This window comes from Lepidochelys olivacea (genome assembly GCF_965140295.1).
Source record: "Lepidochelys olivacea isolate rLepOli2 genome assembly, chromosome: 9".
NCBI lineage: Eukaryota > Metazoa > Chordata > Testudines > Cheloniidae > Lepidochelys > Lepidochelys olivacea.
Genome location: NC_140419.1, coordinates 47658541 through 47684370, shown reverse-complemented (window position 1 = coordinate 47684370; position 25830 = coordinate 47658541). Strand labels below are relative to the sequence as shown.

General features: G+C 47.3%; 1 protein-coding gene across 2 annotated transcripts in view; it reads left to right on the top strand.

Annotated features, from left to right (window-relative positions):
* Positions 1-5811: 5811 nt before the first annotated feature.
* Positions 5812-25830, top strand: part of DGKD (diacylglycerol kinase delta) — an 80045-nt gene continuing 60026 nt past the window's right edge. For both annotated transcript variants that reach the window (XM_084638321.1, XM_084638320.1), the window contains exon 1: positions 5812-5981. In XM_084638321.1, coding sequence (XP_084494447.1) covers positions 5820-5981 — 162 coding nt within the window. In that variant the 5' untranslated portion in view covers positions 5812-5819. The remainder of the gene's footprint in view (positions 5982-25830) is intronic.

Sequence of the window (25830 nt, the reverse complement as noted above, 5' to 3'; positions counted from 1 at the left end):
GTGGAACAGCAGTGGAAACAGAGGCTGTTGAAGTCCTTTTCCTCATCAATAGGCAGTATTTTTCATGAAAGCCAGCTCTGAGTAGGCGTCATTCTCAACCTGATCCAAATACACTGTATGTGCTGGATGAGGTCAAAGTTGCCCTCTTCCTGGGTTTGGCTTTCTATGGTGGTGATAACAGAACGTAAACCTCCACCTCAGCTTTCTCCCCAAGCCAGGCTATTCCTAGGGCTTCCTGTGTGGCCTCCTTACATCTTCCCTTAGTTCCTTGAGCAGAGGTTGCTGCCATTGCTCATCTGTATTCTGGTGGAGTTAACAAGCCCATTTATCACAATAGCTCACAAAAGATCTGAGCAGCTTTGTGCAGGGTTCTAATGTGCTCTAACAGGCTGGGTTAAAAGAAGAGCCCAGGTACTCCTGTACCCCTACAGGATCAAATACACCTGCCATCCATGCATTATATAGGCAGGCTTTCCTGAGGCCTCTTGCGAGATTGCTGGAGAGTGTTTTATTTCTGTGTTGTCTAATGCTAACAACACTACTGAAGAATGGTGTGTAGAAAGACTGAGTCAGAAAAGCATAGCTTTAGATTGAAAAATACAATGCAATTTGGTGTCAGGAACCAGCTGTCACCCTGAGTAGGTGGGAGAGAGGAAAAGCAAACTGGTTGCTATTAATTAGTGGTGTCTGATATACAGGATGCTGATGTCAGAGCTGAAGGGAGGGCAGGAGACTAAGATGTTGCAAAATAAAGCAGGTGGAAAGTACCTATAGCAGGCTGCTTCTACCGTTGCTACCTTGGAAGAAAAGAAAAAACAGTGTTAATCTGTGTTGTTGTGCCTAGAAATTCAGTTAGATTGTAGTGGAAGAGTTTAGGAGTGGAAATGGCCGCAAGGGAATGACAGAGGTGGGTGACAGTCTTACTTATTTTTCAGTTAAAATGTGTCTGGCCACAGGCAAAAGCCTGAATAGATGAGCACTTCATCCTTTCCTGAAGGACAACACTTTGATGCACTGGACTAAGAGGAGAAACACATTTTAGAGGCAAGAGCGTACTGAGCGTGCTGTGTCTCCCCCCTCTCCTGGGAGACTGCACTCTAGTCTGAGGACTGTTACTATGCATGCACCAGCTGATCTCAATAGTTAGAATGGTGCAGAAGCAGAGAAGTACTCTAAGGTAGCCCAGACACAACCCCTCTAGGGCTCTATAGATCAAAGTCAACCTTTTGAGCCATACACAGGAGAAAATCAGTCAATGCTGCTAGCACAGCATACATGTAATCAACACAACCCTAGCTGAAGCTTAATTGCTTGTTAATTGTTGATGATGTGCTTTATGGAAACAGATAAAGAGTTCTTCCAAGGGAATCTTCAAACCTCCACAGAGAATAGTGATACTCCATTCTTGAGGGCACACAGGAATAGAGGGTTTGGACAAGGCTTTGGCCTACATGAGTAAACACTCTGGTTACTGCAGCTACCTGGAAACCTGGGGCAATTCTGGCATACCTTGGTGACAAATGTCAGGTGCATTCATTAACAGGCAAGAACTGATCTCTTCCTTGTCATATTCTCTAGAGCTTGCTGCTCCCTCAATCCCAGCACTTCCTCACTCTTCTCTGAAATTATCTCCAGTCAATTCACTTTCCTCTAGAAGAGGTGGGAACGAAGAGACCCAATTGCTATCTCTGGCTCTGCGACTTACCTTCTTAGGCACCTTTCTGTGCCTCTGTTTCCCCTCCGACCCTTTGCTTGTCTTGTTTGTTTAGACTGTAAGTCTTTCAGGGGAGGGACGATCTTTTACTCTGTGTCTGAACACAATGGAGCCCTGTTCTCAGTTGGGGCCTTTAGGCATTACTGTATGATAAATATTAATTTATGCCCCTGTCTTAGTCACATGCTGTGTAAGCAAAAGTACCACTCCAGTTCAGTCTGATGAAGGAGCTGAGTGGTATCAATACACTACTTGTGTTGAAGACTACACAGTCTTGCAAGAGAGAGGCAAGCTCCTTGCAGAAACCTACACACAAGCTAGCATCTCACACATCAGTCAAGTAACTGTTTTGCCCAGTCTACCCGTGGAATTTCTCAACAGAAAGAACAAAGCCAGTGTAACTGTTCTACCTACTTCTCCCTCCCCTGCACAAAAACCTGCAGATTATCAAAAATCCTGAACAATCTCATTTGATTGTTTAATTTTTCCCCAAAGTCATTCATGCAGCCAATTTACAAAGCCATTCTCTTTTAGGTGGCAGTAATTCTTTGCTCCAGTACATTATTAATACTGCTGATTAAAAAATGTTGAAAGCCTGATGCCCCATTATTTTGAGCAAAACCTTATTTTGTAATAATGTGTATTTAAATTTAATGTTTTAAAACCATTCAGAACCCAGCACAGGTTACTCTCCCACCTTTGACTATATGGGAAATATATATAGTCAAATTAGTGAAAAATCATGCAGGGGTCTTGTTCAATAGGCTATAAAGATTGTGACCTTGTTATGCCCGGGGTGGGGGGGGAGAACCCTAAAGATCAGCAGTTTTGTCTCAAGTTAGGGGTGAGACAAATGTATGCCCCTATTCATTAAGCATGCCCTGCCAATAGAGCATAACCTAATGAATGTCCCTTGATGTCTGTTCAAGCTTTGTGTAGATGAGCGAGGGGCTGAGATGGCGGGGCTGAGCATGTTCTCTCAATTTTTCTTTGCAATTGCTGACAACCCAGTGCTGTATTCCCAATCAGTGGTCATATACAGATGCTTGTAGGTCCTGCACTGGAACTGGAAAGAGTAAAGCCTCCCTGGTCACCAGTAGTGGGTGGAAGCTGTAGGGAGGGTGAGAAATGTAGAAGCAGAAATGTATATCATAGTGGGAGAATATGCTGTTTATTGGTTTCGTGAGTCAAAACACTGCCAACCTGATCAGCTCTGGAAGCAACAGATCTCAAGGCAATTTTTCTTCTTTGATTCCCATCTGTCAGCACAATGGCAACAGTCGGGCCAAATGAAGGCTTTCCACCACTTTCTACCTTGTACCTGCTTCACAGCTTCATTCATCTTTCTGTTCTGTCATTCCAAACCATTGATGGGACTTTACTGGTCTTCGCCTTACATCTATCCTTTGTCTAAAAGGTGCCTGAACCTGGTTCCACTTTCTATTGTGTAGGGTTTCCAACTCGTGATTTTAGTGTAAGTTACACACAGTATTTGGTGATTTTTCTTAGCACCTCAGTTCCTAGAATCTTCTGAGTAGGTAAAAATCTTTCATCTAAAAAAAAATATTCTAGCCCCCATGCCTATGGAGAAAAGCTTGAAAACCAGAAAGTCAATAAAACCCCATTATTAGTTTAAAAAATATCTCATGAGCTTTAAGTCAATCATCGTATGTTAGGACCCGACTCGTGATTTTTGATTACTTAAGGCTGGCAATAGATATCAGGGTTGTGGACTCCAGAAGTTCAAAAACCATTAATTAGACCCCCCCCCCCAACACGAGGGTTTTAAAAGATACTGTGGATTTTGATCTGGTTTGATATTCTGACCTTCCCCTGCCCACCCATGTGCGTGTGACTGTTAGTATTGCCCACTTTTCAAACTGTAAAGAGTGTGGTCATTCTGGGCCTCGCAGAGTCAGTCTCCTCTTCCTTTTGCAGGCTGGGGAAGGGGGTTGCAGTTCCAGGGCTGCTCATCCCCCTCTGCCCCTTCCCAGGCTTGGTGTTGCAGGGACGGAGGGAGCAGGTTGACCCTCTTACCAACTCTCCTGATTTCTTCTTCCTGCATCAGGGGATTTCACCCAGCCCCTCCCACCTCCTGAGCAGCTTCAGCCCTCTCCTGTACTTCAGCCCTGCTGGGGGAGGGAGCCCCCTGATTGGCTGTCTGCCTCCCTGCCCTGCCTCCTGGGGAAGAGCAGCCAATCAGAGCTGTAGCAGAGGTACCTGCTACAATACCTGAGCTACCTGAGCTCTTCTCCATCCCTCCATGAGCTTGCACAGGAGTGCAGGGAGGAGGGAGAGAAAGAGTCCTGTAGCTTGGGGTGGTGCTGCCCCCTTCTCCCCCCTCCCCTCCTGTGAGCCACAGGTCATCTCCTCTGCTCCTCCCCCGCTACAATATCTGGGCTGGGCAGGGGCCAAGGTGAGTAGGGAACCTGCTGCAGCCCCCCGGCCTGGGGAGGTAGGTGAAGAGCCCCAGGAAGAGCAAAGGGGAGGCTGCGGAGATGAATTGAGGGGGCTGGGGAACAATGGGGAGTGAACTGAGGGGGCCAGTTGGATGGGGATGGCCTCTCCCTTTTGCACGCATATGGCATCTGGAAAGCAACATTCTATAGTTGCAGTTGTAGGTCCATAAGCCATTTCGAGGCCTCCCCTCTGACACTGTGGATATCATCCAGTTTGCCTTTGAATCCATATTTGGGGCACTGTGTTATAATGTGTTTGATAGTTTGGATGTTCACACCACAGTTGCATGGAGGGGAGTCTTTGATGTTCCACTTGTGCATCAAGTAGCAGCATCTTCCATACTTTGTTGGATGTGCTTCAGTGTGGTCCAAAGTCCACGTGGCAAGTCAAACCTGGGCCAGCGCCTTGTTGGCTCAATAATAATGTGCTTATTTTGAAGGGTAGGTGAGGTCCAGATGCTTTGCCATTCTCTGGTCAGATCTAGAGACATGAGGTGGTCACGTGTGGTTCATGATGGTTTTTGCAATTTCAGGTATTGTTGAGGTATGTTAGCCGTAGCCTGCCAGATGGGAAGTACTGGGTAGTCTTCAAACCATTTAAGATCTCATGCCGTGGCTACATCTTGATCGATAGCTTGAGGTCTGATGTTTGCTAATATAGAAAGCCACGGTGTTGATTTTGAAGTTCCCATGATAATTTGCATGGTGTAATTCAGCTGCCCATCCACAAGATGGGTCTGGTACCTTCTTGCCCATACCAGTGCAGTGATGTCAAGAGGGCTTTTCCAATTCTCGGTCTCTACACTCATAGTTGTGGAGTAGCTCTGGTCTCTCTACAGTCCATCAAGGAGGCCCTGGGGGATGGTCTTCTGTGCGATGGAGATTGGGAATGCAGTGAAAGAGTCAAACGTCTTCGGCGCTGGGGGAACGTGGGAGATTGTATTGTCCAGTCATAGTGAAAGGTTTCAGAGTAGCAACCATGTTAGTCTGTATCCACAAAAAGAACAGGAGTACTTGTGCCATCTTAGAGACTAACATATTTATTTGAGCAAAAAATAAAACATAAATTTGTTAGTCTCTAAGGTGCCCCAAGTCCTCCTTTTTTAGTCATAGTGAAAGTGGCTCAGGCCAGTACGGCGCCGGTTTTGACTAGAGAACTGGGATCTGAATGCCACTGTGGGTCAGCACTGTGTGTGCTGGTGTTGGGAAGTCATTGAGGATGGCCGGCTACGGGGGTATGGGTGTGCCTGTGTCAGCCCTGGAGATGAAGGTCAGAGCCGTGGGGCGGGGGGGAAGGAGGGCTGCTCAGAGGGAGCGGGGGGCGAATGCGGGGGCTGAACGGAGGGGCTAGGGCTGAGAGCTCCTGAGGGGGGACAGATTCCCCTCAGCCAATGTGCGGGGGAGGGGTCAGTGCTGCTGCCCCCCCCCCCCCGTTGAGCCCCCAGGAGACAGACCAGGGCACCACAGAAGCTTACCCGACGTGAGCACACGCGCTGGGCCTGCGCCCTTCTCGCAGCCCGCGATGTGAGGGGGGTCTCCCGGATGGACCTTGCAGGCTCCGCCTCTGCCCGCCAGGGGGCGCGTCACAGACACGTTCGCGCCGGCCGCTAGGGGGCGCGGGGCGGCCCCGCGCCTCAGCCTGCAGCATGGCGGCGGCGGGCGCCTCGCGGCCCCAGGCCGGGGTCGCCGCTGCCGCTGCCGCCGCCGCCGCCGCGGAGGAGTCGTCGGACAGCGAGCCGGAGCAGGAGCCGGGCTCGCCGCACAAGCTCATCCGCAAGGTCTCCACGTCCGGCCAGATTCGCCAGAAGGTGCGTGCGGCGGGGGCGGGGGGCCCGCGGGCCGGGCCTCAGGCTGCCGCCGCGCTGGGCCGGCTCTGACCGAAGAGCCCGGAGCCCGGCCTCGGCACTGCCCCGGCTCCGCGACCCAGGCTGTGCCCCTCATCCCCCTGGGTCAGGCTGTGCCCCTCCCCTCCCATAGCCCCTGGGTCAGTCTGTGCCCCTCATCCTCCTGGGTCAGACTGTGGCCCTCCTCTCCCATAGCCCCTGGGTCAGACTGTGTCCCCTCCATATCTACTAGTCAGATTGTGTCCCTCATCCCCAATCAGGCTGTGCCCCAACTCCTACAACCCCATGTCAGACTGTGCCCCCCACTCCCATGCCCCCAGTTAGACTGTGCCCCTCTGATTGTGCTCCTCACCCCCATACTTGCCAGTCAGACTGTGCCCCCATCAGATTGTGCATCTCATCTTGTCAGACTGTGCCCAGACTCCTAAAACCCCGTGTCAGACTGTTCCCCACATCAGACTGTTCCCCACCGCCACTCCCAGGCCCCTTGTCAGACTGTGACCTGCACTCCCCATACTCATGGGCCAGACAGACTCTGCCTCTTCCACATCCAGGTTCCCTAGCCAGACTGTGCCCCTCACTTCTCACATGCCCAAACCCCCATCTGCTCCCGGTCAGACTGTGTCCCCCCCATCCCTCCACTCCAGCTCCCCCCACCGTGCGTCTCCTTCCTCCATTCCCTCTCCCATCTCCACCTTGTTATATTTCCTTGATCAGGCTGTATCCCCTCATCTCCTGGTGGTGGTTGTGAGGGTGCTAGGCTGTCATTAGGCTCAGTGGCAGCATTTTGCCCGCTTTAGAAGAACTCTCATTGCACCTCTGCTATGGTGCCACCCCAAGGTAGAAGACATGGAGGCCCCCTTAGGTCAGGGATAAGAACAGTCCTAGGGGAGTGTTGATTCTTGTGTCGCAGCTGTTTGGCTTCTCCCTATAGCTTTGTGAAGTCCTCTTTGTTCCTTGAGGTTTTACATATTGTTTTACTGCCTAGAAATAACAGGGCAAACATCCTTTCACCCCTGCTGTTCTCTCCAGAGGGTCAGCACAGTACTGACTTGGATGTTGGAGGCTTGTTTGTGATGCAGGGGTTTTTTTCCTGGGGCTGGAGAGCAGATGTATCTTGTCAGAGCCATCTCATAAATAGTCTTCATGTACACCCAGTTCTGGTGATGACTCTGCCCCTGACGTTGTTGCCCTCTTCTCACATGTGGGTGTTCTCATCATTCTGCTCAAGATCATTACACTGGTCCCAGTTCTGAGCTTCTCCTCTTTTAGTGAAGGATAGTCATTTGTGAGGGCTCTTTAATCATCATTTCAGCACATATGCTGGAGTCTGGTGCTGGAGACCCTGTGTCACTTCTTCATTTGAAACCATTGAGACCATTGGTGCTCTTCTCAGTGTGGGGGAGATGGTTCTTTAGCTGTGACAATACCGGAGGAAGTCTACCAAACTTCAAAACCCTAAGCATTCTGAGCAGATCCCAGCCACGCTCTGCAAACAGGTGGTTATATTTCAGCTGTCAGTCTGTTTTAAAGATAAAGGACTTTCTAGATCCTCTACTACACCTGAAGGGTTGGATGTTTGAAATTCTTCCCACAGAAGGCCGGATGAGCCCTGCGTTCTCTTAATAGTGCCTGCAGCTGGAATCCCCTGTGGATAGGGAGGAAGGATGCAGAAGTCACACTACTGGATATGGCTTTAGTATCTGTGCATTGTGGCAAGTAATAAAAACAAGGACAAAGCCTTTTACAATACTGGAATGGGAACCTTCCCCTCCCTAACCGCAAGGCACTTGAGATACCAAGGTTATAGGTGCCTTTGCAGCAGTTCAGATAAAACTGAATTCTTCCCTACGTCCCTACTTAGTCACTTGTCATGTTTTACATCATTTCCTACGTCAGTGTGGCTGGAAAAAGTCTAAACCAGCTACTTGTGCTATGTGAACATAAACAAGGATTATAAACAGAAATTGTCTATAGCCATTAAGCCTCCCTTATTTTAATCTGCAGAAGACCTTTAGCTGCTAAACAGTGTCAAGTTCTCCAAGCAACCCTGAATATTACAGCATTAAGGATTGCTTCATTCTGCTGCTTTCTCTCATTTTATTTAATCATTTCTGCTTCATGCACTTCCCTTCTACATGCTGTGTCAGGATGTCCCAAGGAAGGGGGAGAAGAGCCAGACAAGACTGGTGTGTGGGGAGCCACAGTTGTGGCTAGTTTTATGAATAAGTCAGGTAGCCTGGAGATAAGGAGCTGTTTATTTTTACAAAGATGGACTTAAATTTTCCACTGTGCATTTTTAGTTATTGAATAACATAGGGCAGGCTACCAAAGGGTTCAGGAGCTCAGTACAACTCACAAAATGACAGATGAATGCTTCCAGTGCACCCTGAGGATGTATATCTCTGCTAACCACACCTTTAGCTGCAGTTGCCTCAAGGCTGTTCTTACAGTTGATTGTACAGCTAAATCATCTGAGGAGTTTATGGGGTTGTGGCCGGTAGGGGGCCTCTTCACCATAACATTGCAAGTGTGAGGCGTTTACAACTAAGCCTGCCAGTCAGTTCCTCTGCATTTACTTGTTCATTACAGTAAATATCAAATATTCCAGGGATATGTTTTGTTTCCTGTACTGCTGCATCTGCAAGATTGTTTTCCCCTTTCTTCAGATTAAAAAGGACTTCTGACTTACAGGTGTATAAACTTTCATTTCAACTATTTCCAAACCTGCATGATGATTAAGTGCTCTTGACTGAACTGTATACCCCTAGCCATAGCAAGTGTTGTTGGTTAGTTTAATGTGGTGTTGGTTGTGATTTTTAGTCTCAAATGCCAGGCCTGAAATAGACACATACGAGCTAGAAGCCATGAGAGAAAGCCACTCCGAAGGGTACAAGCATAGCAAATTGGTGAGAGAATCAATGCTGTCTTTCCCTCCTGCAGCTGCTGGAAATAAAAATAGGTCTAGAAGCAGGACCTTGTCTACGCTAGTCATTGCTAACACTGGTTCACTGAGACCTTTAGGATACCAGTAAGAAATAAACTAATCCTAGGTTGTTTCTACACTGCCACTTTCAGCGCTAAAACTTTTGTCCTTCAGGGGTGTGAAAAAACACACCCCTGACTGACAAAAGTTGTAGTGCTGATATATGCCAGTATTGACAGCGCTATGATAAAGCTCCCACTGCTCGTTCGGGGTGGGGTTTCTTTTTATCGCTGGGAGAGTTCTCCCCTGGCTATAAAGTGTGTCTACGCTGCCCACGTCACAGTGCTCCCGCGGCCGTGCTGTGACATGGGCCGTGCTGTGACATACCCCTAGTGCACAGGGCTTAACAGTAACAGAAGCAGCACAAACCTTGTCTTCTGCTTCTAAGGACATGGCTACACTTGTGAGTTAGAGTGCATTAAAGCAGCCCCGGGCGCCATAACTCATGACGCGTCCACACTGGCAAGGCACGTAGAGCGCCCGGACCCCGTGGCTGGAGTGCTCCTGGTAATTCTCCTTGATGAGAAGCATAATGCTTGATGCACCCTGGCTGGAGTGCTGCGGTGCCAGTGTGGACGCCCTGGTCTATTAATGCGCTCTGATCGGCCTCCAGAAGTGTCCCACAATACCTGTTCTAGCCACTCTGGTCATCACTTTGAACTCTACTGCCCTGCCCTCAGGTGACCAACCATCAGACCGGCCCTTTAAATTCTCTGGGAATTTTTAAAATCCCCTTCCTGTTTGGTCAGCAAGGCGTGGAGTGCTCTCAGTGAATTCTTCCAGGTGACCATGCCTCCACATGCCAGGCGATCCCCAGTGTGGAGCAATGGCGAGGTGCTGGACGTCATCAGTGTTTGGGGGGAGGAAGCTGTCCAGTCCCAGTTGCACTCCAGCTGTAGGAATTACGATACCTTTGGGTAGATATCAAGGGCCATGACAGGGACGCACTGTAGTGCGGGTTAAAGTGAAGGAGATGCAGAATGCCTACCACAAAGCCTGTGAGGCAAACCGCCAGTCCGGTGCCACCCCCATGACCTGCTGTTTCTACAAAGAGCTGGACGCAATACTTGGGGGTGACCCCACCTCCACTCCGAAGATCACCACGGACACTTCAGAGCCCTGTTCAACAAGGCAGGAGGAGGAGGAAAGCGGGAGCGAGAGTGCTGAGGAGGAGGGGGACAGCCCAGCATCCCTAGAGGCATGAAGCCGGGAGCTGTTCTCAAGCCAGGAGGAAGGTAGCCAGTTGCAGCGGCCAGCGCTTGGAGAAGAACAAACACCAGAGGAGGTGCCCGGTAAGTGGCTTTTATTTTGGGAAGGAAGTTGTTCGGTACGGGCTCTTGGGGCGAGGAGGGTTAGGGCTGCGTGCATGCATAGATGCAGACTAGGGCGTTGATGTGCTCTCTCACATTGCGGTAATTGGCCTCAGTGATCTCTTCAAAGGTCTCATGCAGAAGCTGGGCAATCCGCTTGTGCAGGTTCCCTGGCAGAGTTACTGTGCTCCTTGTCCCAGTAAGACTAACACGTCCGCTCCACTGTGCCCTGAGGGGCAGAAGGACCACTGCTGCACACAAGCAAGCTGCATATGGGCCAGGGCGGAAGCAGCATTGTCATAGAAGATCCTCCCTTGCTTCCCAGATCACCCTCAGCAGCGAGATATCTTCCAGGACAAACTCCTGTGAAAAATGTGGGGACAGTGTTCAGTATAGGGGCTCCCTGCAGCTGTTGGCTCTCCCTAAGGCACAGAACTCCAGAGAACAGTATGGTCATGAAACAATCAGTTGCCCTTCTCCCTGTGCTTACTTACAATTTTGGGGCTCCTGTGGGTTATGTGCGCTCACTTTGGGCCGGGCAATTTCTGCTATTGTGTAGACTGTGCTTGTCTGCTTTAAGTATGGCTGAATCATTGCTCTGTCTGGTGTGAACAATGCTGCCTCTGTTAAGTGTTGCATTTTGGCTTTACAGATGCAACCTTGAGATCTCAGCCGTCCTTGTTATCAATGGCCGAAAGACTCCAAAGAATTAGGAAGCGGCCACGTAGAAGCAAAGAGGACATGCTGCATAAAGTAATGCAACAGTCCCTTAATGAAAATGAAAAAGCGCAGGAGTGGCGGGAGAGTGAAAGGAGGGTCTGCCAGCAGAATGTGGATTGCTGGCACCAAAGCATGGAACGCCTGCTAAGCATTATGGCGCGCCAAGCGGACTCAATATAGGCGCTCGTAGCAATGCAGGCGGAGCACTTCTGTGCCTTCCCCCCCCCCTCAGCCCTTGTCCCAAAACTCTTCCCTTGTGCCCCCATATCACCTCCAACCCACTTTTCCCAACATCTGGGTTCTTATCGCCACCAGCTGCCTCCAACACCTGTAGCTTCACCACCCAGCACTGCAAACTATGACCCTTACTCACTGCATTCAACCCCATCACCATGCAGTATAGCCATCCTGAAGTGCAGCACTCATTGCACAGCACTCCAGACAGGAAGGCTGAGTATGGTAACAGGACATAGGCAAATCTGTGATTGTACCGTTCCCCACCCCACCCCTTTGCCCTTTCTGTTTCCCAAGCTGTTCTGTTTCTTTTCAATAAATTAATTTTCTTTTCAATAAATGGATTTTTTTGGCTTTGAAAACATTCTTTATTATTGTATTAAGTAAAAGATATCTTAACCCAGGAAAGCAACAGGCACTGCAAGTCAGTTTAGCAAACACAGATTCCTACTAACATTGGAACCACTGCACTTCACTCCTGTGCAGGGCACCAAACATTACTGGTGGCTTTCAGTCAAAATTGCTCCCTCAAGGCATCCCTATTCCTTGCAGCCCCACGCTGGGCCCCTCTAATAGCCCTGCTCTCTGGCTGTTCAGATTCAGCCTCCAGGTGTTGAACCTCCAAGGTCCATACCTTAGTGAATCTTTCACCCTTCCCTTCACAAATGTTATGGAGGTACATCTTCCCATACAGAGAGCGCCAGCGGCCCTTTAAACCACCAAAAGTACACTCCACAGTCATTCTGCACCAACTCAGCCTGTTCTTGAACCGCTCCTTGTTGCTGTCAAGGCTCTCTGTGTAGGGTTTCATGAGCCACAGCATTAAAGGATAAGCCGTGGATCACAATGGGCATTTCGACTCCCGCTACAGTGATCTTCTGGTCTGGGAAGAAAGTCCCGGCTTGCAGCTTCCTGAATAGGTCTGTGCACCTTTCCAGACCAGCCTGCATTAATGTCACATGATGATCCACAAGTGCCTGGAGAACCATAGAGAAATACCCCTTCCAATTTATGTACTTGGAGGCTAGGTGGACTGGTGCCAGAATTGGAATATACATGCCATCTATCGCCCCTCCGTAGTTAGGGAAACCCATTTGTGCAAAGCTAGCCGTAATGTCATGCACGTTACCCAGAGTGACAGTTCTTCTGAGCAGGATGTGATTAATGGCCCTGCAAACTTGCATCAACACTTTTCCAGTGGTCGACTTTCCCACTCCAAACTGGTTAGCGACTGATAGGTAGTTGTCTGGAGTTGCCAGCTTCCAGATTGCAATAGCCATCCGCTTCTCCACCATCAGGGCAGCTCTCAATCTTGTGTCCTTGCACTGCAGAGTGGGGGCGAGCTCATCACACAGTCCCATGAAAGTGGCTTTTCTCATCCGAAAGTCCTGCAGCCACTGCTCATCATCCCAGACTTCCATGGCGATGTGATCCCACCACTCAGTGCTTGTTTCCCGAACCCAAAAGCGGTGTTCCACTGCGGTGAACATGTTCATGAATGCCACAAGCAATCTTGTGTCATATGCGTTATGCAGATCGACATCATCATTGAATTCCTCACTGCCAGTTTGTAGCTTAAGGAGTAACTCAACTGCCATTCGTGACGTGCTGGTGAGACCCATCAGCATATTCCTCAGCCCTTCAGGATCCATTCCTGCAGACGAAAGGGAAGACAGAGTGTGCAGTACAAAAAAATTGAAAGATGGTGCCAAATGTGGACGGAAGCACAGAGATTGCTGGGATGAGAAGCGACGCATCATGGGGTGTTGGACAGGACCCAGAATGTCCCGCATCCCCCCCCCCTTCCCACAAGCCACAGCGCCAGAATGGGAAGAGGTGCTCTGTGGAATAGCTGCCCATAATGCACCGCTTCCAATGCTGCTGCAAGTGCCGCAAATGTGGCCATGCCAGTGCGCTAGCAGCTGAAAGTGTGAACACACTGCAGCGCTCTCCTAGAGCTGGTTTAATTCACAGCGCTCTACATCTGCAAGTGTAGCCATGCCCTAAGACACTCTCCAAAGAACAGAGGAGTGGGGTGAGACCAAAATCTGCTCTGTTTGGCTGGCTTGGTTTGCCTTAGAGGTGGGAAAATGATGGACAGCAGTGAAAGTGACCAAAAGAAGGTCATTTTAACTCCACTACTGTCACCGAGTGGGCAGAGAAAGATTCTTATTGACTTCTGGCAAGCAAATTTTTCAAGCTTTGTTCAACTGAGATAAGACATGGGGAAATGAAGCAGTTTACTACAGGTATCATATGTGGTATTATGGTAAGAAATAACACATTTCATCAATGTTCAGTGTAAAAGAAATATCTAACATTCTGGAGGATTGTGTGTTTGAAGAGTTTGTTGTTTAGCTCACTTACTGTTCTGTTTTTCTCCACTGCAGTGTGTAGAGCGGTGGTTTTCAAAATGGGGGTTGGGACCCCTCAGAGGGTCGCGAGATTATTACATGGTGGGTCGCAAGCTATCAACCTCCACCCCAAAGCCTGTTTTGTCTCCAGCATTTATAATGGTGTTAAATATATAAAAAGTGTTTTTCATTTATAAGGGGGGTCACGTTCAGAGGCTTGCTATGTGAAAGGGGTCACCAGTAAAAAAGTTTGAGAGCCACTGGTGTAGAGCACCTCTCAATACATTTGCCTTGTGGCCACCTACCAATAGGACTAGAAGAAAATCTTATAGAGGCATTTCATGTCAGAAACTGGAGTGGCTTCATGCCACAATCTAGGCAGGAACTAGGAACCATATATCTAAACAGCACATGTTTGTTATGAAGGATTTAGAGTGGGATTAGTACTACAGTAAAACTAGTTTCAGAGTAGCAGCCGTATTAGTCTGTATCCACAAAAAGAAAAGGAGTACTTGTGCCACCTTAGAGACTAACCAATTTATTTGAGCATAAGCTTTCGTGAGCTACATCATTGCATCCGATGAAGTGAGCTTGCAACCTAAACCAGACAGCCTGAGCACAAATTTCGAAGAATGGGGAGCCAGTAACCTACGTGGATAACAGCATACAGGTCAGGTCAATGCGTCACTCAGCACTGAGCAAGGAGAATAGAGCTCTTAGTACCTGTTTAATTCGTGTGACTGTAGCTATGCCCTTTAAATCAAGCGTACATTAGCTGTTACCCATGCCCTCCACCCGTTAGTTTGTTCATGTCCTTTAAGCTTCATCTGTACTGATGACTTTGGGGAAACATATCACTAATGCATTGCCCTTGGCACAAGCAATAAGAACTTGTCTTACTGCTGGAAATCTGTGAATGCTGTGTGAGAGCAACAGCTGTTACTTCCTTTAAAATAAAAAACAGAAACCCACACACACTTGCAGCTTTTCTCATTCTTTCTAACTGTATTTCAGGTTCCAGGAACTAGAGAGCCAACATTAAACCTTTGTATAGTTTGAGGACAAAGATTTACTTAAGACTACATTGCCGAAAATTACATTTTGGAATAAATATACCCTCAAAAGTAGAGACAGTGTACTAAACACTACTTACATCTGCCTGTAGCTAATAATAAAAATCTAGTTTTTAAAAAAAGCTACCTCAGCCAGTTGCACAGTTTCCTTTTTACCAAAGCCTACAATTAACACCAGATTATAAATCAAAATCTTAAAAGCTTAACCCTACATCATCAGTTTAGAAAAGTTAGTAGCAAGTCATTTCATAGAGCAGGGTTAATTTTCTTTCTCTAATTACAAATCTAACTTGATTATTTCTAAAACAGAAGGTTCTACACCAGGTATCTAAAAGAAAATAGAAGTGAGATAATGGATTTTTGTAGTCCCTGTTTCTCTGAAAGTTTAGGCTCTATATACATTACATAGTATAATAGCAGCCACAGAAGTTTCAGAATGAAATGAAATTCAAGCAAAACATACTCCTCTTTATCCTTGCTTTATAAAATCTTTTTAGTTTCAACTTTATTTACTTTAAATATTTTAACTTTTCATATTAAATTATTAGTTGCCCTTTTTCTTCCTGAGAGGTTGCTGGTTCTTGTTTCACTATAAGAGTTTACGTAAAAGCTTTTGCAGAAGAATCCTCTGAGGACTTCAGCTTGTTTGTATGCCCTAATGGCTAATTATAATAATTGACAGGTTTCAGAGTAACAGCCCTGTTAGTCTGTATTTGCAAAAAGAAAAGGAGTACTTGTGGCACCTTAGAGACTAACCAATTTATTTGAGCATAAGCTTTCGTGAGCTACAGCTCACTTCATTGGATGCATTACCTTAGAGACTAACCAATTTATTTGAGCATAAGCTTTCGTGAGCTACAGCTCACTTCATTGGATGCATTAATGCATCCAATGAAGTGAGCTGTAGCTCACGAAAGCTTATGCTCAAATAAATTGGTTAGTCTCTAAGGTGCCACAAGTACTCCTTTTCTTTTTATAATAGTTGATTAACCCATTGCTTTCAGATGACAGGTTTCAGAGTAGCAGCCCTGTTAGTCTAGTTTAGTCTCTCTGCAGTTTCACCAGTGAAACTTAATGAACTGGGGTCTCTCAAGTACAAATGTAGTGCCCTGATCACAGGCCGCCTTCCTCTCATATTGTTCACTCACTATTTCTTAGAAAGACTGTGCAGGAATGAGGTTTGGGTGGCTGGGAAGAGTTCATTGCTTTTAAAATGGCTATCTCATGAGGAAGGTCTATCTGCATTCTGCCTTTTTGAGATCTACAGGTCTTATTTTAAAAAATGTCTCAGTGATCAATATTTTGGGGTCCCTGGCTAAACCAATGTTCTCTTCTTCTGCTGGTACTGTGGATGCAAGTTAACAAATCAGAGCTATGTTGATTTCCCTTGAAGTTGCTGTTGCAGAGATCAAGGTGTTTTGAGGTGATCAGAGGTATTTTGAGCTTTCTGAAAGGGCATTACAAACAGTGAAAAATTAAAAAAAAATGTTTTAAAGGCAACTTGTAAGTAAATGAGAAAAAATGGACTTAAAAGCACAAGTTGATACATAAATACTGAACAGCTTTTGATAAAAACAGTTGTTACAAAGTAACAGAGATCAAAAATTTACAAGATCCTTTCAGTACTAAGTACATGTCTGAATTACACCTTACTCATGGGTGTAGTCTCATTGCAGTCAATAGGACAACTATGTGGAGTAAAATGAGCAGGATTTGGCCCTAAATCTATCAGCTACTGAAGAAGGCTGCTGCAATATTGAAGAAACCCTGGTGTGCAGTGAGGATGTTACACTAGTCTCCTTGCCCCTCCAGATACTTATTGAGGGGAATCAGAACTCCTGTCTCCCTCCTTCCTTGGGATATGACTCTTTTGTCTTTCCTCTATTCTAGTAGTTCTCAACTTTTTCACGTCACCATACCAGGACTTGCCCACTGACCCTTCCTTCCCACTTGGCCAAGACAGCCCCGCCCGCTCCTCTCTTATTTAGCAGAAGGGGAAGTGCTGGATGGTTGTGACTTTGAGGTCAAGAACCCTTGCTCTGTTCCTGGATGTGCTTTCGTCTTGTGTGTTCATTATTCCTGTATCAAAGGGAGCATGGAATGTTCCTGTGATCAATGCACTACTCATTCTAAAAGCGGGCAGAATGAGAGGCATGACAGGCAGGCCTGGTGGAAAAAAGCATTCTTGGGCAATAATTTGACTTGCCTCTGATGAATGCATTTTTTTGAGCCCTAGTAATGCAATCATGTTTTAGTGCTGGAGCTTTCCAGATTTGGTGCTGTAGGAGAACTAAGGTAATGTTGCCAGGTTGCAGTATAATAGAGGCAATGCAATTGTTTGTTAGTACTGGAGGTTCTTATATGCTTCGATAGTCATGTTCCAGAGCTGAAGTTTTCATGAGAGAGAGAGAGTGCACTTTGTTGCTGTGCTGCAGTGTTGTAGAGGTAATGGAGTTCTTGCAGCCTAATAACACAAGGAATGTTTTAGCATGTTTTATGTATTGTGTAAGATGGTCGAAGATACAATATATCTCATGTTTGATCTAAGTCTACATAGCTCACACTAAAGGATTAGGACCCTTTTAAATCTCTCTTCTATACACTAGTGTTCAGATAACATTTAAGCCACTGTTTTTGGCTTTAGACATGTCTCTACATGGATTTGAGCTCTTATCTTTCAGCTTTGCTGTAGCTGCTGGGTTGATCTGAACTTTATGTACATATATCCTCTGATAAATGTGTTTTGGAAAGATGCTTGGAGCCTGTGGAAGGTATAAAAGGGTTTAAGCAGTAGCACTACCAGGAGTTGTTCAGCTACTAACCCATCCTGTGTCAGGCTGTGGTGATGTGCTTTTCATTCTCTTTGTTGTAAGAGGCTGACCGGAGTATTCATCTATTTTAATGGCTTTGCTGGAAGCTCTCTGATTGGGCTTGTCTTATGAGGGAGCTGAGTGACTGATGTGTTGGCATGTAAGTTTTCCTTTCCCATACAGATGCAACATTTCCCATATTTCCTGACTGTTAATCTATTCCCATCTGATTTAAGAGCGCTGTCCCTCTGTGTCGGCGGGAGAGTGTCTTCTGCCAACATAGCGCTGTCCACACCAGCACTTTTGTCGATGAAACTTTTGTAAGTCGGGGATGTGTTGTTGTTTTTTTCACACCTCTGACCAACAGAAGTTTTACCGACAAAAGTGTTAGTGTAGACAAAGCCTAAGTGACTTGTTCAAGAGGTACAAGATGGGTGAGATTATAGCTCTTATTGGACCAACTTGTGTTGGTGAGAGAGACAAGCTTTCGAGCTGCACAGAGCTCTTTTCAGGTCTGGCATGGCATTCTGAGTGTCAAAGCTAAATGCAAGGTGGAACAGATTGTTTAGCATAAATAGTTAGCACACATTATAAAAAGAAAAGGAGTACTTGTGGCACCTTAGAGACTAACCAATTTATTTGAGCATAAGCTTTCGTGAGCTACAGCTAACTTCATCGGAAAGCTTATGCGCAAATAAATTTGTTAGTCTCTAAGCTGCCACAAGTACTCCTTTTCTTTTTGCGAATTCAGACTAACACGGCTGCTACTCTGAAATCTGTCACATATTGTAAGTGACGATTCAAGGTAGAGTGACCTGTGAACACCTATGCATTCATAGGACAAAACAAAACAAAAAGATGGGTTAGTGGGTTACAGATTGTTGTAATAAGCATGGGTGGCGGGTGGACACCCCCTTCAGGGAGGCTCGCCCCTGAGCACCCCGTTCCCCATGGCTGGAAAAGCCCTGGATCCACCGGAAACTCAAGTCTCCCCTCCCCCGCTGCTGAAGGAGCCCCATGCTGGCCCCAGCCGTGCCAGCTTGAGCAGCCCCAGACTGGCCCCAGCCGTCCCGGACTGGCCCCAGCATCCCGAGCCGCCCCGGACCGGCCCCAGCAGCCCCAACCCCTGGGCCAGCCCAGACAGCCCCGGGCTGGCCCAGCCCAAGACATGCTGACCGGAGAATGGGAAGGGTGGCATGCCTCCCCCAGCCACCCAACAGAAGAATATTGAGCTTTTTATATGCGCCACACAGGTTTTGGGGGGACTGAGGAGGTGGTATCTGCTACTCAGTTTCCTGAGTTTATCAGTAATCTCTCTGGTAATAAGCCACATCTCAGTATAAGAACTGGGAACAGAGCTGAGGCGTCCTAACTGAGGGCATGTCTACAGTACAAAATTAAGTTGACCTAAGTTACATCGACTTACAGCCACCACAAAAATTAAACTGTGCATGTCCTCACTACGCTCCTTATGTCGGCAGTGCGCATGCTCGCCAGCAGTGTTTGTACCAATTTAACTATCAGTGTGGGGCATTGTGGGACGGCGTATGAAAGGCAGCAACAGTCAATGTAAGCAACATACTGTCTACACTGAGACTGAGTTGATCTAACTACATCGACTGAAGCACTGTGCTCGCGGAGATGGCGTTATTAATTCAGTGTAGTGGGTGAGCTACATTGGTGGGAGCTTCATTTTAGTATAGACAGAGTTAGGTTGATGTAAGCTGCCTTATGTCAACCTAACTCTGTAATGTAGATCAGTGTTCCCTTTAATTTTTTATGTCCATGTGTGGAATGAATTTTGTTATGTGCACCAATATGGAGGTGATGTGTGGTGGGGGTAGGGCCGAGGGGTTTGGAGTGTGGGAAAGGGGCTCAGGGCTGGGACAGAGGGTTGGTGTGCGGGGGGGGGGGTGGTGAAGGCTCTGCGGGGGGCCAGGGATGAGGGGATAGGGGAGCAGGAGAGGGCTCAGGGTTGTGCTGGGGGGGGTGGGCTGGCTCTGGCTGGGGGTGCAGTCTCTGGGGTGGGGCCAGGGATGAGGGGATTGTGGTATGGGGGGGAGCTCAGGGCTAGGGCAGAGGGTTGGGATGTAGCGGGGTATGGGCTCTGGGGTGGGGCCGGGGGTGTGGGAGGGGGCTCAGGACTGGGGCAGAGGGTTGGGGTGCGCAGGGGTGTCACGTTATTGACTTGAACTGGGACCATATAGAACATGGTTGCAACCAAGGTCCCGTAGTGGCACCAAATCTTGTATAAAGGGGGTCAAATAAGGTGTTTAAGACAAGGTTATGGTTTGCTGGTTATGATTATGCAATCTGAATGCCAGTATCATTTTTGTATTTAAAGTTATAAGTATTGGCTCTATACTGTCTGTATTTCAAACTTGTGCTATGCTTCTGGGTGACACCCCAGACAAGTTGGTGGCAGCTCTACCTAGCCTGCTTGATGGCCCATTAAGGACCATCAGATATACAATTGACCCATTGAGAGAAGGCAGACATGCCTTGTGACTCAGCAAGGTATGGAGAGACATGCCTATGGACAGAACTTGAGGTTTTTCCATGCCATGCCTTGTCTTTGGAACAAAGAAAGAAAGACCACATGGCATGAGAATATAAAAAGCTGCTGCAGCTCCTCCATCTTGTCTTCATACCTCTGGAGGAACTTTGCTACACTGAAGCTTTGAACCAAGGACTGAAAGCTGTCCCAGCTGTGGATGTACTCCAGAGACTTGATTTGAACCTGCAGTTTATTCTATCACTGCTGCAAGCCTGAACCAAGAACTTTGCCATTACTGTATGTAATTGATTCCATTTAACCAATTCTAGCTCTCATCTATATTTTTTTCCTTTTATGAATAAACCTTTAGATTTTAGATTCTAAAGGTTTGGCAACAGCATGATTTGTGGGTAAGATTTGATTTGTATATTGACCTGGGTTTGCAGCTTCGTCCTTTGGGATTGAGAGAACCTTTTTTCTTTTACTGGGGTATTGGTTTTCATAACCGTTCATCCCAATAATGAGTGGCACTGGTGGAGATACTGGGAAACTGGAGTGTCTAAGGGAATTGCTTGTGTGACTTGTGGTTAGCCAGTGGGGTGAGACCAAAATCTGCTCTGTTTGGCTGGCTTGGTTTGCCTTAGAGGTGGGAAAACCCCAGCCTTGGGCTGTAACTGCCCTGCTTGAAGCAGTTTGTCCTGAATTGGCACTCAGTTGGATCCTGCCAGGATCAGCATTGTTACAAGGTGGGTGGGCTCTGGGGTGGGGTCGGGGATGAGGGGTTTGGGATGCAGGCTGCCCCGGGACTGCAGTGGGGAGAGAAGACTCCCCCAGCTTTCTCTAGCCACAGCAGTTCAGGGTCGGGTGAGAGGTGCCTCTTCCCGGCCGTGGCAGCTTGGGCTGGGCTGGGCTGGGAAAGTGGCACCTCTCCCTGGTTGCTGCAGCTCCAGTGGGGTGGGGCTGGGCAGGGCTGGGGGAGGGGAGCCTCTTCCCCCCTGCACGGCCCTTATAGACTGCAGCTCAGAAGGAACTTAGGTGTAGACCAGGGCTCGGTGTCCCTCCTTTAACCATTAGATCACATTTCTTTCTACTTTACTAATTTTCCATATGTGTGTTTAAGTGCCCAAAGCAGTATCTTTGATCATTTCTTTCATTTACCAGGTAAGTAAGGCTCACTTGTCTGAGGTACAACAAAGGCTAGCCTCTAGTTCTGCGGTATGATATCTGATTTTAATAATAGATTACATATTTTGGTTAGCTGCTCAGCCATCTCATGTTAGTTTCTTGAAAACTCTTGGCTGGATACAATCTAGTCCTAGTGGCAACAGCAATGAGACCATTGGAGAGGGAAGCTGGCAGAGGTAATCTGATTGTACTAATCAGCTGTAGCTCACGAAAGCTCATGCTCAAATAAATTGATTAGTCTCTAAGGTGCCACAAGTACTCCTTTTCTTTTTAGTAATCAGGTAGTAATCTGACAGCATTTTTCTTGACAAAATATTTGACTCATGCAGTGCATATTCATTATCTTAATGATTGGCTGAACTATGACTGTTGTTTTCAGCTGTAAAGGTGTCAAGCTTCCTAAAAACTCAGTTAAAGCAAGTGAATTTGCTCCTTTATAGACCATGTCTACACTAGGAATTTTATGAAGAAATACTACCCCATTGATACAGCTAAACTGGTGGTAACTTTTTAGTGAAATTCCCTAGTGTTGCCAAAGCTGACAAGAGATCAAAGAACCCTTGCTCAAGGGATTTCAGTTCTTACTCATCTTTTAATTATTATTCTTTTTATTTATTTACTTGTTTAGGACCAGCACCGTGGTTAAAGTTGCACAATACATAAAAATAAAGGCAGTCCATGCCCTGAAGCTCTTACATTCTAAAGACAAACACATGGAATATGCAGAAAAGTCCAGGTGTTGGGAGTACTTGTTTGGGTTGTGGGGTCTTCTAGCTGTCTAATCACATCCTTCAACATTGTATGTGAGGATATCTGCTTTGTATGTCATTATTTTAAACTGTCAATCTGTTGCAGGAACATTCTTACATTGCCCCTAACTAAATCACCAGGGCTTACTTGATAAAACTAACAACAAATCAGGGTAAATTAAATATGAGGGAATACTCTGCCCTTCACACTTTATAGGCAGCCTGTGGAATCCTGCCACAAGATGTCAGAGAGCCAGATATTGTAGCTGGACTGAAAATAGAACCCAAATAATCTTATGACCAATGTAGTTATTCCTCAGAGGATACAAGTAATGAAATTCCATTTTACTTCAGAGCATCAGCTGATGACCACAGTGGCTTAAAAGGATTCCCCACAATGTACAGCACTGAACAATAGGCTACATTCTTTTTTCTTTTTTTCCCCCCTACCTTACTCGGAAACAGTTGGTTACTAACTACAGTTGTCTGGTCAGTGTAGATCAATAGTTCTCAACCAGGGATATGTGTACTCCTGGGGGTAAGCAGAGTTCTTCCAGGGGGTACATCACCTCATCTAGATACTTGCCTAATTCAGTGGTTCTCAACCTCTTTACTATTGTGGGCTGCATATGTGGCCCACAATGTCAAATCCAATACTACCTCCATGGCCCTGAGGATGTCACATAGGCCGCAGCTCTGCTGACTGGGCTGCAAGTGGCTCACAGGCTGCAGGTTGAGAACCACTGCTGTAGATCCTTAGTTAACAAGCTTTTTAAAAAGTTCTGGTGTGTTTGTGATGGGGGAAAGAAATGATTACCTCAGCTTCTTAGGGCATGTCTACAGTACAAATTTAAGTCAATCTATATTAGGTCAGCTTACAGCCAGTGGTTTTTCATGTCCACACTACCCTCCTTCTGTCGGTGATGCGTGTCCTCACCAGGAGTGCTTTCACTGACTTAAGAGGAGCAGTGTGAGGGGCTGAGATCCTGGACTCTCAGCTCCTTGTGGAGCTCCTCATTGGGAGCCCAGCCCAGGCTCTCAACTCCACTTCTGCTGGGAGCCTGGGTACTGCTGCCAGGGCTCTCAGCTCCACATGGAGCTCCATACCAGGAGAACAGCTGCGTCCCCGCTCCCCACGGGGATCCTGGCAGCCATCCAGGCTCCAGGAGTAGGGAGCCTGGGTGACAGCCAGGCTCAGAGCTGGGAGCCTGGATCAGAGCCAGGAGTCCGGGGGGGAGAGGAGGAGCCAGGCTCTGGCTGGTTGCCCTAACTACACCAACATAAACCCTATGCCTCTCGTGGAGGTGGAGTTGTTATGACGGTGTAGCAGGGCAGTTAGGTCAGCGGGAGCAAGGCTGTAGTGTGGACACGGTCACAATTGGGTCAACGTAAGCTGCCTTACCTCGACCTAGCTCTGTAGCATAGACCAGGTGTTAGTTTATCTTCATTAAATGTCTTCTTGCTGACAGGGCGTGGCCCTCTCTCCAGCAAACTTTACTCACTGGCATTCCACTGTCAGTGGAGAGGGACTGTAAAATGAAAACAGTACCAAAAAAGCAGCAGTCTGAAAAGTTTTATAAAGTCATCTTGATCTTATCGCCAGCCCTTTCCGCCCAAACCCACCAAACTTTTTACTGAGCTGTCTGTTTGCCTATAAATAGAACAGCTCTCATGCAGAGATGGGCAGCGCTAAACCAGAGGCTCATTCTCTCCCGAGCCGTGTGTGTGAGAAAGAGCAAGAACCGTGTGGGGTTCTCACTGGCCTTTCATGTCTGAGTTATGTAGCGCTGAGGTTTTCTGTAGTTATACACTAGAGTGACATAAACTGCTTCTTAAGGGAGGGGTGAGGTGACCACTCTGTAGGGTATTTTTTTCTTTTTTAAAAAAGAGCTTGATTTAAAGGAGGAGATGGAGGAGTGCACGTCTCTTGCAGAGGTGAGTGATGTCCGTGGAGGTGAGGGAGCATCCTGATCAGATTGGGGGCGGGATGTGAGCAGCAGTACAGAAGGTAGAAGGAGTGAGCGGAACAAAATGGGATTTTGAGAAAAAGCAGAGATGCCGTTCTGTTACAGACTAACTTGTACTTTGACTGCAGGCTGGGGAAGAGTTCAAGCCAGCCAGGAAGCTGTGGGCTGAGCCTGGAAGGCTCAGATTCTGGCTGCTCTCAAAGCAGGTGTGTCTTAGAACAAGGAGCACTGGAAGAAGAGGTTGAAATAACCCACTTGGTGTGTTCTGGTTTCTGTTGGCATCATTTAAGCAGGCCTCCTGCTTGAGTGCTGACACTGGAATCTCTGGGATTTACTTCCAGGGATCCTTTAGATGATTAGTCTCATTCTCTCCCAGACACCAAACTCAGAGCCTGGTATTGTTTGGTATCTGTCCCATCCCGTCCCTGTCCCCGTCCTCCTGGACTGGAAAAGATTATTCCTTGTTTCTGTCAGAATCCCAAGAATCTCTCCCCTCTCACCATCTTTCCATGCGCCCTCTCTCTCTCTCTCTCCCCCACCCCCCCCAAATACTTCTGACCAAGAAGGACTGCAGAGGACTTTTGGCAAAGTCTGTCAGATGTTGCTCCCTTATCTGTCCATCTTAAGTATTTTTATGGCCCCCAATATCTGAGCACCTTTCCATATTTAATGTATTTATCCTCACAACACGCCTGTGAGGCAGGGCAGTGCTATCCTCTTTTTACAGGTGGGGAACAACGAGACTAAGTTACTTGCCCAAGGTCACACAGGGAACTGTGGTGGGGCAGGCGATTAAATCCAGGTCTCGAAGGTCTTAGGCTAGCACCCTACTTCTAGATCACCCTTCCTCCTAAGCATCTAAAGATGGGAGTGATTCTAGCTACTCCCTCTCCTAGGGATGTCCAGCCCCTCTTGCAATGGGGGGGGTCAGACCAGGGTCAGTAACTGAACACAGATTTCCTGCACAGCGCTACATAGCACCACCTCTAAGCCAGCCCTCCGGTCTTGTTTCTGAGCTTCTCTGTAGTGTACTGAGCTGATGAGGAGCCACGGCATTCAAACTGCCATGAAATTTTGAATAGTCCTGGTCTTTCTAATCTTGTGTATTCCTCCGGCATATATTGCCATTGTGACATGTGGAAGATGGATTTCCAGAATGTCTTTTGGCACCCCTTTTTTAGGGAGCATGGAGCTGAGACGGAAGAGGGGTGCCTTCCTCATCAGTTAGGGCTTTGTCTTTAGTTTTACAATTTTTGGTTACTTTTAGTGCTCAAGAAAATACAGATTCTGGTCTTGCTGGCTGGAATGAGGTCAGGCACTGTCAGTGAATCAGCTAGTATCTCAATCAATAGCTGAGTCTGTTAGGGTGGAGCTGTTGAGGGAAAAGAGCACTAGAGGCCAGGCCTCAGCCTTGCGGGAGTACTTGGGCCTACAAGCCAGCATCTCCTGGTTTGTAGATAGTGGAGGATGGGCCTGTGGCAGAGTGGAGTTATGCTTGCCTGTACATTCTCCAGCTCGACATAGAAGCGCTGCAGCGGTACAGGCTGGGGTGGGGATTTAGATGGGCTTAGCGGTAGAGACACCTCTTCAACCTCAAATAGAGATGATGGGGAGGTATTGATGAGCTCGTTGGCAAGAAACCACTCTTCTCCTCTCCTTCCAGTGGTAGAAGGGCACTATTGAACACAGTGGTTGGGCTGGACGTATGGAGGAGCCCACTCTTGTCCCACAGGGTTTTCATTGAGAGTATTAAGAGCAGTGTGCTGCCACCCACCCCATTATCATTTTCTAGTTTGAGGTTAGCTTGACCCAAGGCTATGGAGGTGTGTACTGGGTCATACTGACGTTTCTTGTAGTCAGTACTCTTTCCAAGGGCTTTTTGAGAAAACTTGGGCTTTGAGTTTGGCAAAGGCCAGTTTGCAGAAAGT